Source organism: Pipistrellus hanaki, assembly GCF_964339955.1.
Source record: "Pipistrellus hanaki genome assembly, chromosome: 7".
In the NCBI taxonomy this organism is placed as follows: Eukaryota; Metazoa; Chordata; class Mammalia; order Chiroptera; family Vespertilionidae; genus Pipistrellus; species Pipistrellus hanaki.
In genome coordinates this window covers 5,281,733-5,295,955 of record NC_140509.1, presented here as the reverse complement: position 1 = coordinate 5,295,955, position 14,223 = coordinate 5,281,733, and the positions used below count along the sequence as shown (strand labels likewise).

Below are 14,223 nucleotides of genomic sequence, written 5' to 3'. Positions count from 1 at the left end.
CACCCCTTTGCACCGCTGTTTTGCTGCACTCCTGTGTCCTATGACCCCAATCTTTGGGGTCAGGGGGGTCCCTGCCACGTCCCGGGTGGGGGCGGTGGTTCGATGAGCTGACATGGCACGGCGGGAAGAGGGGAGGAGGGGCTTCCAGGAGGGGGCGCCCGCGGGGCCGGCGGGAGGGGCGCAGCCGGCGGGGTGTGCAGGGTGGAGGGGGGTGGAGGGTGGCGGCGGGTGGCGGGCTCGGAGAGCACCGGTTCCGGCGGCGGGTGCGGGCGGGGGCTCCCGGGTGCTCCTCTTTAAAGGCGGCGGAAGCGCCACGCGCTCGGCCCGCACTCGCGGCGCGAACTTGCCGGCCCTCGTGCTCCGGGCGCCCCCGCCCTCCCGCCGCCCCGCGCCGCCCGGCCCTGCTGCCCTCGCTCCTCCGCGGCTCCCGCGCGTTCCCATTCCTCCCGCCGCCGCGGCGCCCGCTCCTCGGCCGGCTGCGCCCGCGGTGGGCTCCCGCTCCGCGCCCCTCGCTCCCCCGCCCGGAGCCCGGGCCGGACCGCGCTGCCCGGAGCCGCCTCGCTCGTCCCCCCGGCTTGGACCCCGCGCCCCGCGGCGGCCGGAGCGGGCTGCCCGGCGCTCCCCGCCCGCCCGCCCGCCCGCCCGCCGCTCCCGGAGCAGCCGCTGCAGCGGCCCCGGCTCCTCCCCGCGGCGCCGGGGCTCCGGCGGCTCCGCGCCCGCTCGGTCCGCAGCGTCAGCGCCGCCGCCGCGGCCGGGCCCGGCCCCGCGAGAACCTCCGCCGCCTCCGCCCCGCGCCCCGACCCTCCGCGGGCGGACCCCGCCGGCGCGGTGAGTGTGGCCGCGGGGACCGGCGGGGACGGTGCCGCCGGCCTGGCGCGGGCTGCGGGGGGACCGGGCGCGGGGAGGCGGCCTCCGGAGCTCCCGCGCTCGGGCTCCGGGGGAAGGCCGGCCGCGGAGTTTGGGGGCTGGGGGTCTCCCCTCGGGGCCGCCCCGAACGCCCCGGGGAGGGCCGGCGGCTGCGTCCTGCGGGCCGGGGAGGTGACAGGGGTCCGGGGGGAGGTGGCCCGGGTCCGGGGGGAGGTGACCGGGGTCCGGGGGGAGGTGACCCGGGTCCGGGGGGAGGTGGCCCGAGTCCGGGGGGAGGTGACCGGGGTTCGGGGGGAGGTGACCGGGGTTCGGGGGGAGGTGGCCCGGGTCCGGGGGGAGGTGGCCCGGGTCCGGGGGGAGGTGACCGGGGTCCGGGGGGAGGTGACCCGGGTCCGGGGGGAGGTGGCCCGAGTCCGGGGGGAGGTGACCGGGGTTCGGGGGGAGGTGACCGGGGTTCGGGGGGAGGTGGCCCGGGTCCGGGGGGAGGTGGCCCGGGTCCGGGGGGAGGTGACCGGGTCCGAGGTTATGTCAGGTCCCGCTGCCCGGGGTCTGCCGGCTCTCGGTGGGGGCGGCGGGGACGCGCCGGTTCGCGGGGGCAGGGCCGGCGGGAGCGGGGCAGCACCCGCACCCCTTCCCGTCCCTCCGGCGGAGGCAGCGCCAGCCGCGAGCGCCTCGGCCGCTGCTCCCGCCCCGCGTCCCGCTCCGCGGCCGCCAGCGCCGCCTGGACCCCGCGGAGCCCGCGCCCGCTCGCCTGGCCGCGCCGGTTTGGGGTGGCGCTCGGGGTCCCCCGCCCCGGGCCTGGGGGTCAGTGCTCCTCGGACAGTCTGCACCGACCTCCCCGGACCCAGAGGAACTCATCCTCCGTGTGGCAGCCCGGCGCTGCGTGTGTGAGTGTGTGTGCGTGTGTGTGAATGTGTGTGTGTGAGTGTGTGTGTATGAGTGTGTGTGTGTGTGTGTGCGCGCGCGTGTGAATGAGTGTGTGTGTGAGTGTGAGTGTGATGAGTGTGAGAGCGTGTGAGTGTGTGTGAGTGTGTGTGAATGTGTGTGTGTGCGTGCGCCCCGGTGGGGTCCCCTCTGGGGTCGGGCTTCCCCGGCGCTCATGGGAGCGGGGAGCCCCTCCGCGGAGGCGCGGGCGGAGGGGAGGGGAGGGGAGGGAGGACGGCGGAGCGGCGCCCCGCACCGGGCGGTCAAGGCTGTTGGTGCTGAAATGCCAGGCGGTGGCGGCGGCGGGGAGTCCTGAGGCCCGAACGTGCGGACGAGCGCCCCCTGCCCCCGGGCCACAGTGACAGCCCGGCCGCTGGGCTTCGGGTCCTGGAGGCGGCTTCTCCTGCTTCCCCTCCGCGCCAGCCTCGCTGCCCTCGGCAGGAGGAGCGGCTTTGCGGTGTTGAGCTGGGTTTGCCTAGCGGGGTGCCCGGAGCTCCGTGTCTGATGGAGCAGCTAGTCCCTCTGCCCCTCCTGTAGTCTGGCAGGAAGGCCTCTCTGATGGGAGGAGGGCGTGTGTGTGGGGGGACTGGGGGGGATAGGGGGGTGCGCGCTCCATCACAGCCCCTCCCTGCCACATTCTAGGGTGACAGTGGGGCTCGGGCAGGCAGCCGGCCAGCGCTCCGAGTCTCCCCACTGCACATCCGGTTCCCACAGCCCCGGGGCCAGCTCCCTGTGGAAGAAATGACTATTCTAATTCCCATCTCCCTCCCCTGGTTCTGGGTCTGTTCCACGCTCCTCTGGATCCACAGGGGCTGCGGGGCCGCCCCAGGCTCTGTGTACAGTCCCAGCTCTCCGAGGCCTCAGGGCTCCACGCAGAGGTGAGGACCTCAGGGGCTTTCCCTGGGGTGGCAGACGCAGTCCCCCCCAGGGCTCTGGACGCTCTTGGGTGTGGTCACCCACTGGGCAGGCCCTGGGGACTAGAGGTGAGGGTCTGGCTACTGTGGAGAGTGGAGCCAGCCCCCCCCCTCTCCCCTCCCCGCTGGCCACCACTTCCTAGAGGGCCTTTGAGGATGGCGCCCTGAGCCTCTGCTTAGCCCTGGAGGGCATGCCTGCCCATTTGTGAATGCGGTGACCACGGTCCTCACCTGCCCCCAACTTCTGTCCTTTCAGCCGCCAACTTTCCTTCCCCACCCGTCAGCACCCACAATCCTCTCAGAGCGGAAGACAGCAGAGTTTCCCCTCCTGGGAGCTCAGCCCCTTCAAGGCTGCCCTGCCACGGACCTGTGCGTTTAAGAGAGACCCGAGAGGGAGATGGCCTACCCCAGGGCGTGCTCTCTGCTGGTGGGGGCGGGTTTCAGGAGAGATGTCCAGGCGTAGGGGGGCATGCCGTGTGCCAGGCAGTAGGGGAGGGAGCAGTGGAGGTGGAGTGTGGCGGGAGCTGAGCTGCCTTTTTGGCCTCAGTGGCCTAGCCTGGCCCTCCTCCCCCTTCCTCTGGGCGGCTGCAGGCTTCGTGCCTGTTGGAGGCGGGACGTGTCCTGGAGGAGCCCGTGCACAGCAGCAGGCAGGCAGAGGCAGGTGAGGGGACTGTGAGTAAGTGAGGAGTGAGTGGGTGAGTGAGCAGGGTGCTGGCCCTAAGGGTCAGAGGGTGGACCCAGGGCAGAGGGCTGGGAGGGCCCCGGCTCAGACTCAGGATGCTTGGCCACACCAGAGCTGCCCGCTCCCTGGGGACAGCTGGCAGGGAAGGATGGGACCAAGGCCCACGGGCTTCCGTGGGCTATAATTACAGCCAACAGACGCGTCCTCTCCCCGAGACAAGTGCGGGCTGGCAGCCCCTAATTACCGCCCACCACGACATCTGCCCACCCTGCTGTCCTCCTCTGCTCAGCCCGGAACCCAGCTTGGTGGCGGGCAGGCCCCGTGGCAGCCTGCGCAGCTGGGCCTGTCGGCTGGAAGGTTATCTCACTTCTGCAGAACGGTGGCAGCCTTTGCTGCCCGGAGAAGGTGTGGGGGAGCTGGCCTCTGGGCTTCGCCCTGCTCGCTGGGGCTGGCAGAGGAGCGGCTGGCTGCCCAGGCCAACCCGAGGGCCTTCCCCAGGCGGGCAGCGGGCCTGGAGCGGAGGGTACCAGCTCCCTGTTGCTCCCGCCCAGCCTGGTGCCAGCTCCTGCAAAGGGCAGGGACGACTTGTTTTCGTGTTAACTCTGCCCCAGCTAGCAGGCGACCATCAAAAATTAATTTAGAGATTTCACTGCCTTTGGCCCTGACAGAGTGCGGGCTGCCTTTCCCCTCGCTCCTGGCGGCCCTGGTTCTCCCTCCACTGAGTTCTCTCTGCCCAGTCTCTGGCCTCCCAGCCACCCAGGCTTGTAGCTCTGTTCCAGGCTCCAGCCCCAGTCAGACTCTGGAACTTCTGCCTCAGTTTCCCCCACTTCTGTTTCACTGTTTGAGCTTCTCCTAAAAGGCCGGCGTGGCTCAGTGGTTGAGCATTGACCATGAACCAGGAGGTCACGGTTGTATTCCCTGTCAGGGCACATGCCCGGGTTTGGGCTGGATCCCCAGTGGGGGGTGTGTGGGAGACAGCCAATCAATGATTCTCTCTCATCATTGACGTTTCTCTCTCCCTCTCCTTCTCCCTTCCTCTCTGAAATCAATAAACATATATGAAACAAAAGGGAGGTGGGTAACAGGACTTGCTTAGAAAAGATAAGGCCTGCCCTGCAGCCTGCCCACCCCGCGCCCAGCCCTGCCAGGGAGCGCCTCCTCCGGCCTGGCCGTCTCTCTTGGCTGGAAAACGAGCACCAAAAGGATAGTAATGATCACCCCTTCAATTAAAGCCGATGACGCCTGTCAAAATGTTTTATTATTAATCTCATCATTTAGCAATCTCGCGGCAGCAGTGCGGCTTAAATATGTGCACACGCGTATATTAGATAAATCGAGAACGCGGGGCGTGATGCCATTATCCGGACCCCATTCAATTAAGGAGATATTATCTGCCGGCGCTGGGAACAGCCCCCGATGACAGCCCAGGCCATTCCGGGCCGAGCCGCGCTGCGCTGCCGAGCGCCGGAGAAAGCCCTGGGCACCGCTGTGTGATGGCCCCGAGCGCCGGGAGCTCCGCCAGCTGCCCCGGGCCCAGGGGCTGTGTGTCCTGCCCTGTCCCGTGCACTCGCCCGCCCAGGCCCCCCTCCGTCCCTCGGGACAGCTACTACCCCCTGGACCTGTTCGCTGGTCGGGGCCCAGGACTTGTAGTAAAAACAGTCATTGCCAAGGGGCGGGTTTTAGATGTGAATAGTGAAGTAAGAATCGGGGCCTGGCCTGATTCTGAAGGTTCTGGTACGTGATGGCTTCTTAGGGGCCCCTGTCCCTTCTCCGTGCCTCACTGCGTGTGGCCGGGATGGAAGGCCCACCCACAACCTGACTCTGTTCACCGCTGAGGGAGACGGTAGAGTCCGGGTGCTGACTTGCTAAGCCAGGGCCCAGCTGTCCAGGCGGTGCTGGGGTGGGAGCTCTGAGGCGGGAGGCAGGAGGGAGGAGAGGAGGAAGAAGGCATCAGCAGGGAAGCCCACAGCAGCAGCAGCTGCGAACAGAGACTCTGCCGCTTGGGTCTTCGGTGGGAAAACAGGATGGTGGAGGCACGTGTTGCGGCGAGTTGGGGGAAGGAGAGGCCTGGGTTGCACGAGAGGAGGGGCTGCTGGTAGGAGGAGATCCGGGCGGATTTGAGCTTGGAGGCTGGTCCCCCGCGCTGGGTGAGGCGGAAGTCAGGGCTGGCGTTTTCTGGGCTGACCTGGCGGAAGCAAGGGCGGAGGGGAGGTGCTATTTTCTACGCCGGCTGCTGGGAACTGCTGTGGCCTCGGCAGGCTGCTGCCCCGTGAGCCTCAGCGTTTCCTGTCAGGGATCTCTGCCCATCGCCGCTGGTGGGCCCTCCCTTCTCTGTCCACCAGGGGTCCTGTGCTTGGTGCCTCTCTGACCTCCTCCCCTGCCTCAGGGCCTTTGCATTTGCTGTTCTCGCTACTGCTACTTGGGATGTGTTTCTCCCAGATACATGCCCATGCTTTCATTGGCCGGCCTTCCTCCCTCCCTCCCTCCCTCCCTCCCTCCCTTCCTCCCTTCCTCCCTCCCTCCCTTCCTTCCTTCCAACTTCCTTCCACTGAAGTTTTACATATGTCTCTTTTCACCCAATTGACCCCTCCCCCCCAGCTTTTAGTGTTTTGCTTTTTAAAAAATCCTCACGCAGGTATGTTTTTATTGATTTTAGAGAGAAAGGGAGAGAGAGAGAGAGAGAGAGAGACACACACACACACACACACACATTGGTGTGAGAGAGAAACATCTATTAGTTTCCTCCTGTTTGTATCCCAACTGGGATGAACCTGCAACCTAGGTATGTTTCCTGACTGGGAATCAAACCCCCAACCTTTTGCTGAACAGAACTACGCTCCAACCCACTGAGCCGCCCACCCGGTGGGCCCTTTTACTGTTTTAATCTTTACCCAGTGCCACCTCCACAGGGAAGCCTTCCTTGCCCCATTCCCCCCAGGATGCCCCTCTGGGCCTTTCTCTGTCTCCTGACACCTGATTCCCTCACAGCCCCTGGCGGGCCACACCTCTGTGTGTAGGTGTGTTGATTGCCTCTCCTGTGCCACCCCACCGGGACCGTAGCTGCACAGGGCAGGCGTTTGTGTCCGTGCCGCTCTCTCGGTGCCCGTCCCAGAGCAGAGCCTGGCACACAGCAGGTGCTCAGCGGGCATTTGAGAGACATATTGAGCCACGGTGTGGCAGGAAGGGCTGTGCTCTCTGCCTGACCACACCGAGGGCTGTAAGAATTCGGTGCAAGGCGGGGTTCCTCTCTGTGGACCGGATGCCCCTGCAGACCCCTGCTCACGGCTCTGCCTTAGCAGGGTGGCTGCCAGGCTGGCTCTGGGCAGGGACCGGGCTTTGTCTTATTATTTATGGAGAGTTTCCTGTGTTTGAGCCTTGGGCTAGCCGTGGGGACAGAGGTGAGGAGGTGGTCCTATGTAGGCAGGCCCTGAATGCGCTCTTCAGGGACAAATAACAACAGAGAGTTGTGTGGCATTAGGTGTGGAGGAAGGAGACAATGGGAACGGGAATAATCAGGGCAGGCTTCCTGGAGGAGGAAGGGTCTCTTCAAGTGGCCGAGGGTCACAGGGAGGAAGCTGGAGGGAAGCAGGGTGGGGGAAGCACAAGCAGTTGACTTAAAGTTTTCCCTCGTTTCCATTGGCATTAAGCTAAAGAATTACGTTCCCTGCCTCCCTTCCTCTCTCTTTCCTCTCACAGACATTCCTCAGTGCCCAGCACATGCCCAGCCAGAACCAGGGGCTCCTGAATCAGGCCCTCTTGTTTTGGTGGGACAGGGAGTGTGGTGTTCAGAACGGGGGAGGGTTGGGGACCCGGGGTGGGGAGCTGGAGCAGCTCCAGGAAGTGCAGGGGCGAGGACCTGAGGCCCGGACCCCAGGGTGTGCTCCTCCTTGCCCTTAGACCGGGCTCAGGCGGGGGGAGTGACTGGAGCAGGGATGCTCGTTCTATTAACAGAGAAATAGGTTTCCTGGGAGAGAAGGGAGGGCAGAGCCCAGGAACCGTCACTCACATCTATCACTCATTCATGTCCGCGAGCCGGGCCGGGGTCGCAGGCACTGCGGGCCGGGTGTAGCAATATCCAGAGGAGCAGGACAGGACCCCTCGAGCTGTGGTCCGAGGGGGGAGAAGGTTGCTAGGGTTTGAGGGAGCTAATTGGCCAAGCCCTTTCCCCGAGGGCCGGGCCTCACGCAGGTGGAAGTCAGACTGTCCCTGGCAGCTGGCAGCATGGCTCCCGGTGACCTGCTCCCTGAGCTCAGACTGCAGCCAGCCCTGCCTCTGCCCGCTGGCGCGGGGCCCAGGGCTGGCTCCTGTGAGTGGGGGGCATATAGGAAGGAGGGAGGGACCTCAGGTTCTCCCTCACCTTCCCCTTAGGAGGTGGAGGCATCTAGAGACCCGCACTCCCCAGCTTTGCCGAGCACCTGGGCTGGGCCGGGCCTCACAGAGGCAGAGGGGCCAGAAATGAAGTAAGTGCTGCAGGGACGTGGATACACCTGGATGACGAGGGCCCCGCAGGTCAGGAGGCTTGGCCCAAGGAGGGCAGAGGACGGGCCTGGGCAGCCCTGAAGCCCGCCCGGGGCCTGGCTGTCCTCACTGAGCCGGAGGGCTGGCCCGCTGGGAGCCAGGGGCCTAAGAGCCCCTCAGAGGGCTGAAGCAGGAGGGAGCCTGCCGGGACCCAGCCCCACCCCCGCGCAGGGTCCTTCCGTCCGCCGCTGCCCTTTGTTTTGGGAAAATCCCGTCCCCTTAGGTTTGGGAGAGTAAAACGCAGCTCAGTGGGAACGGAATCGGGGTTTGGTAAATCGCAGCAGCTGTTCGGATCTGGCTGTTTTGTGGTTGTGGTTCTGCCTGGCTCAGGCCCGGGCTGCTGAGGGAGGATTAGGTTAGACCTGGGGAAAGCGGGCGCCCGCTGTCAGGGCTGGGAAGGGCCTGAGGCAGGTCCGGAGCCCTCCCTGCGCTTCACCCACCCCCAGCTCCCCTCAATCCCCTTTCACAGGAGAGAATGTTCTGGAAAATGCCCTCGAGCTGTTGCCTTGTGGAGATGACTGAGTGCTCTTCCCTCCCTGCATCCCTTCCTGCCAGTCCGTCCTCTCCTGGAGCCAGGGCCGGGGAGGGAGGGGAAGGCGGGCTGGGAGAGGGTGTGGGCGGGAGAGGGAAGGTCAGGGGGCAAGAGACCGCCTGGGGGAGCTGCAGCCACAGCCACCCTGGGCTCCCGGGCTCCCCGAGCCGTCCCGGTGTGAGCTTTGGCCGTGGAGGGGGTGGTCCGAGGCTCCAGCCCCCCACCCGGCGCCCCTCCCCTGCCGATGGAGGCAGCCGCCCCCAGCCCCTGCTCTCCGCCACCCCTTTCACTCACAGGGTATTTTTACTCTTCCCTTTCCCTGGTTCCTGTTTCATGATCAAAGGAAGGAGGGAGGCTGGGAGAGGCGGCGGTTTGCTCAGCTCTTTGAGAAGCTCGGAAAAGGCAGCCTGTGGGCCCGGGGAAGGGGGGCCCGTCTCTGGGGAGGGGGGCTGGGGCAGCCCCACCAGTGCGGGCAGGACCTGTCCCTGGGCTCCTGATTCTAATCCTGCTGGTATCTGCCTCTCGCCTCACTGAGGTCTCCTTCCCCACACGGACGTGTCCTTTCTGTGTGAATGTGTGTGTGTGTGTGTGTGTGTGTGGTACATGGTGTGCATGGGTGCCTGCGTGTGCACCCTGGCCAGCCACAGGTGCCCAGGCTGCAAGGAGAAGCCAGCGTGAGCCCTCAGGATCAGGGCCTGCCGGCTGCCCTGTGGGGGCCTCCCAGCCTGAGTGCACACAGTCTGCCCCGATGCTCCAAACCCCGGTGTCAGGAGAACCCGGCCTGAGCTCCTGGGCCGCCAGAACTGGGAGTGGCCGTGTGGTGGCGTGGCAGGGGCCTGGCAGCCTGCACAGGCTCCGTGTCCCTGGGCTCCATGTCACCGGCTGAGGTTCGGTGCCTCAGCCTCCTCCTCTGGGTGTTAGGGACAGAAGAATCCCCTAGCCCCATGGTCGGCAAACTGCGGCTCTCAAGCCACATGCGGCTCTTTGGCTCCTTGAGTGTTCTAACGCCACTTCTTCAAAATAGACTCGCCCAGGCCGAAAACCGACTTCTGCCACGAAGTTTCAGTCGCACTGTACGTGCGCACCCGCGCCTGGTGTTTTGTGGAAGAGCCCCACGCAAGGGGCCAAAGAGCCGCATGTGGCTCTCGAGCCGCAGTTTGCGGACCACGGCCCTAGCCCATCGGGAGGTGAGCATCGCCTGAGGAGGTGTAAGCAAAGCACTGGGACAGCTCCTGGCACACAGGAGTAAGTTGTCATTCGCTGTCACTTCTCCTCGGGGCACTGTTGGCATTTGGACAAGACAGCGTTTCATTGTGCAGGCTGTCCCCACGGCATCTCCGACCACTGCCTGGATGCAGGCTAGTAGGAGATTCCCTCCCATCACCGTGACAATTGGAAATGCCCCTGCATTTCCCTCCAGCCCACCCATTTCACAGATTTTGAAACTGAGGACTCTCCAGGGGACATGCCTGGCCCCCTGCAGGCAGTGGCAGGGCTGTGGCCTCTGTCTAAGCCTTCTCCGGTTTCTCTCTCCGAAGTGCCTAGTATTGGCACCGGCAGCTAGGCCCCCACATCCTCCCGGGCCCCACCGCCACCTGGGAAAGAGCGCTGATGAGCTCACACGGAGGTGTGAGCGATGGTGACAGCTCCATTCAGCTGCAGCCACCCCCTCTCCTGCATTTTAGCAGTCTTACGCCTCCCCAGAGCACAGACGCCCAGCCCTAGGTCACGGGGTCCTGGTCTCAGGGGTGCGGGTGGTACCGGGGAGCTCTCCTGCGGGTGCCCGCAGGGCTCGGTGTGACTGGCGCTGGCTGAGCCGGGGCCCGCCCTGAGGTGCTGTGTGCCCGTGGGTGCTGCTGGGCTCCGGGCTCCCCTGCAGAACGGGGCTGCGGAGAACCCAGTGTGTCCCTGGCCTCAGGTGCTAACGGGGAGGGGCATTTTGGTGAGGGTTGCGATGGGAGTGCCCGGAGGTGCTTGCCAGAGAGACCCAGGAGCTGAGGCTGGACTCCGGGTCTGTGCCCTCTCCTATCCTCCCCTGTCCAAGAACTGGAGCAGTCGGCCTCTGTGGGGGACTTACAGGTGGGGGGGGGGTGGCCCTGGGACCACATTCTCCTGGGAAACCTCCTAATCCAAACGCAAGCCCTTCTTCCAAATGGCGAGGGAAACCGAGGCACACCCCGGGCAGGTGGCTTCCTGGTCTTCACCTGACAGGCTCCTGAGGAAGAGGCTGGGCTGGCGCTCCGGCCCAGCCCTGACTCAGCTCCCAGCACCCTCCCCGTGGCCTCCTCAACGGAGGGGAGGGAGGCTTGTCTTTGAGCAGGAGGCTGGGGGAGGGAGGGAACCCCAGGGGAAATTAGCCCAAATTAGCAGAGAGACGAGGAAGAGCTGGTGTGCTCTCCTCTACCCTGGCAGATAAATATTTAATCACAACAACAATAATAATGACGATGATCCTAATAGTGTGCAGTGGCTCCGGCCGTAACCGGAGCCCCACTCTCAGAGGAAGGAAGTAGGGGAGAGAGAAGGAGCCGTGGAGAGACTGAGAGATAGAGATGGGCAGAGAGAAGGAGGGGGAGGGAGGCTGGCTTCTCACTCAGGAGGCCCAGGGTTTGCTCTCTGCCTGGGGTCACTGGGCGGCTGGGGTGGAAACGGGAAACAGGAGGGTCCACCCCTGAGTCAGGAGGAGAATCCTGACCCCCCACTTCTCCGCAGCCCTCAGAGGAGCAGCTCCCAGCCGATTCCTTCTCCAGGGGACCCTGTTGGCCTTCCTTGTCTCTCAGTCCCAGGAGCCTGAGTGTGTGGCCCCAGAGCTGGGAGCTGGGAGCTGGGAGGTGGGAGGTGGGAGCTGGGAGCTGGGAGCTGGGAGCTGGGTGCTGGGAGCTGGGAGCTGGGAGCTGGGTGCTGGGTGCTGGGAGCTGGGAGCTGGGTGCTGGGAGCTGGGAGCTGGGTGCTGTGAGCTGGGTGCTGGGTGCTGTGAGCTGTGAGCTGGGTGCTGGGTGCTGGAAGCTGGGAGCTGGGAGCTGGGTGCTGGGTGCTGGGAGCTGGGTTCTGGGTGCTGGGAGCTGGGTTCTGGGTGCTGGGAGCTGGGAGCTGGGTGCTGGGAGCTGGGTGCTGGGTGCTGGGAGCTGGGTGCTGGGAGCTGGATGCTGGGAGCTGGGAGCTGGGTGCTGGGTGCTGGGTGCTGGGAGCTGTGAGCTGGGTGCTGGGTGCAGGGAGCTGGGGCTGGGTGTTAGGCGATGTTCTGCTGGTCACTACCTGTGTGACTTGGGCAAAATGCTCTCCTGCTCTGGGCCTCAGTCTCCTCATCTCTAAAATGGGCTGCCCAGTGGGACTGGCTTCTTGCTTCTCTGACACGGCAGAGTGCTGGGGAAGGCCCTCGTCCTCCCGGCCAGTCCCGGCTGTCCCTGGGCGCGTGCTCACTGATGCCCAGGCTCCTGATGGCAGTGGGTACAGGCCTCAAGAACTGTTCAAACATGACCCACTTTCTGCCGTAAGCTCTCCCATTTGACTCAGGTTGAGCAGCAGCCAGGAGGAAACCGAGATGAGATTTGGAGTCTTTGGCGATAACTCCCAGCGTCTCCTCGCAGGCTCCTGATGAGAGATCAGAACAGCTGATGTCTTCTTCGGGCTTCTGTTTGATTCTCTCTTTCTCTCTCCCTTCGAAGGTTGGTAGGAGGAGAGCGTCGGAGCGGTTTTCTCTTTGATGCCAAGACACGCCGAGCTAGGAGCACCTCCTCTGTCCAGTCATCCGCCGAGAGCAGGCCCGCAGGACGTGGGCACCGAGGCCAGAGCCCGGCCGCCCGTGGCCGCTCCCCGCCGCCTGTGGGCACAGCCCGTGGGGCCGCTGAGCACTGCCTGAACGGCGAGGAGCACCGGCATGGCTCACCCCGTCGGCAGCCCTCGGCCGCCCCGCTGCTGAAGCCACCCCGGAGAGCCTGTGGGGGCTGCTCCGCTCATGCTCACCCCGGCTGGGGGGCCAGGGGCCGGCCAGGGCTAGGAGTGGGGCTGCCGTCCATGGATCTCTAGAGGCTTCCAAGATGCCGGGGAAGAGAGGCTGGGGCTGGTGGTGGGCCCGGCTGCCCTTCTGCCTGCTCCTCAGCCTGTACGGCCCCTGGGCGCCTTCCTCGCTGGGGAAGCCCAAGGGCCACCCCCACATGAACTCCATCCGCATCGACGGGGACATCACCCTGGGGGGCCTGTTCCCGGTGCACGGCCGCGGCTCGGAGGGCAAGGCCTGCGGGGAGCTGAAGAAGGAGAAGGGCATCCACCGGCTGGAGGCCATGCTCTTCGCCCTGGACCGCATCAACAACGACCCGGACCTGCTGCCCAACATCACGCTGGGCGCCCGCATCCTGGACACCTGCTCCCGGGACACCCACGCCCTGGAGCAGTCGCTGACCTTCGTGCAGGCGCTCATCGAGAAGGACGGGACGGAGGTCCGCTGCGGCAGCGGAGGCCCTCCCATCATCACCAAGCCCGAGCGCGTGGTGGGCGTCATCGGTGCTTCCGGGAGCTCCGTCTCCATCATGGTGGCCAACATCCTCCGCCTGTTCAAGGTTAGTGGCCGCCGGTTCACTTCGGAGGTTTCTTCCGCAGACACGGTGCCGGGCCCGGCCAGCTCCCTTCTCCTCTTCCCTTCCCGACTCCAGAGGGAAGAATTTTTTCCCCCTTGGAGTCTATCTGAACACTCGGGGCCTGTCCCGTGCAGAAAACAGGCCCAGCGGAGGGAAGGTGTCGGGGCGGGCCGCAGCCCGGTGGTGCTGACCGTGGTGCTGAAACAGCACCTGCCGCTGGCAGCTCCTCGATCAATTCCCCTCTGCGGGGAATTCCGAACTAAGAAGGGGAAAAAGGAAGCGCCTGTGAGCAGCGGAAGGGAGGGAGATTTGCAGACCGATATAGAGAAAGACAGACAGATAGAAAGGTAGACAGGTGGAAATAGGACAGTCTCCAGGGAGGAAAGGAAGACTTGTTTTGACATTGTTTTCAGATAATCGCAATTCCCAAGAAAGATGTGTTTTTCTTCTGGGTCGCCCTGCGTGGCCCTCCCACTCCCCCCGAGATTGTGGTGAGAAAATGTGTGACTGGGCGCGGGCCCTGAGCCACAGAGCGTGGAGATGAGGATGGAAAAAGGCCTGGAGAAGCGGCGGTCCCGGTGCTGGTGCCCTTGGCCCTGAACCAGGCCTCCTCCCTCATCTCCTTCCTCTGCCCTTCCTCCTCGCACACCTTTCTCCCTTTCCTTCTGGAATCCCTCCCTGCCAGCCCTTCCTCTCTTCCTGGGGCAGGAGCTGCTGATTTGCAATTCAATTGGAGCCAAGTGCTTCGCTAAGCTGGTAAAGCGACTGAAAGCTACCGGGTAGGGAGAAAAACATTACCAGCATTTTACCCGTAATTACGTGCCTGCTCCTCTCTCAGAGCCTCCTTGTTCGCCCTGTGTTTGTGTGTGTGTACATGTACATGTGTGTGTGTGTGTGAGAGAGAGAGAGAGAGAGGAAGAGAGAGAGGGAGGGAGGGAAGGAGAAAGAGAGAGAGAGAGAGAGAGGGGGGGAGAGAGATAGAGAGAGAGAGAGAGAGAGAGAGAGGGAGGGAGGGGAGGGTGAGGAGGAAGGGATGCAGAGAGGAAGCCACCGGGTCTCTCCTTCACTCTGGTGTCAGATTCTCAGCCTCTGGATGGTCTGGCTCCTTCTCTCCTCAGTCTTCAGAGTTAGGGGTTGGATTGAGAGAGGCTGTTGGCCCCAAGGTGGGAGCGCTGAGCCTGGAGCCCTCTCTTTTACCCGTTCTGGAACCCA

General features: G+C 64.7%; 1 protein-coding gene across 4 annotated transcripts in view; it reads left to right on the top strand.

Annotated features, from left to right (window-relative positions):
• Positions 1–352: 352 nt before the first annotated feature.
• The window catches only part of GRM4 (glutamate metabotropic receptor 4), a 105,023-nt gene continuing 91,152 nt past the window's right edge, over positions 353–14,223 (top strand). For 2 of the 4 annotated variants that reach the window (XM_084890712.1, XM_084890714.1), the window contains exons 1-2: positions 353–828; positions 12,103–12,993. In XM_084890712.1, coding sequence (XP_084746838.1) covers positions 12,475–12,993 — 519 coding nt within the window. In that variant the 5' untranslated portion in view covers positions 353–828; positions 12,103–12,474. Of the gene's footprint in view, positions 829–3,348; positions 3,367–12,102; positions 12,994–14,223 lie in introns of those variants that run through there. The other 2 variants (XM_084890713.1, XM_084890716.1) reach the window with 2 other exon arrangements.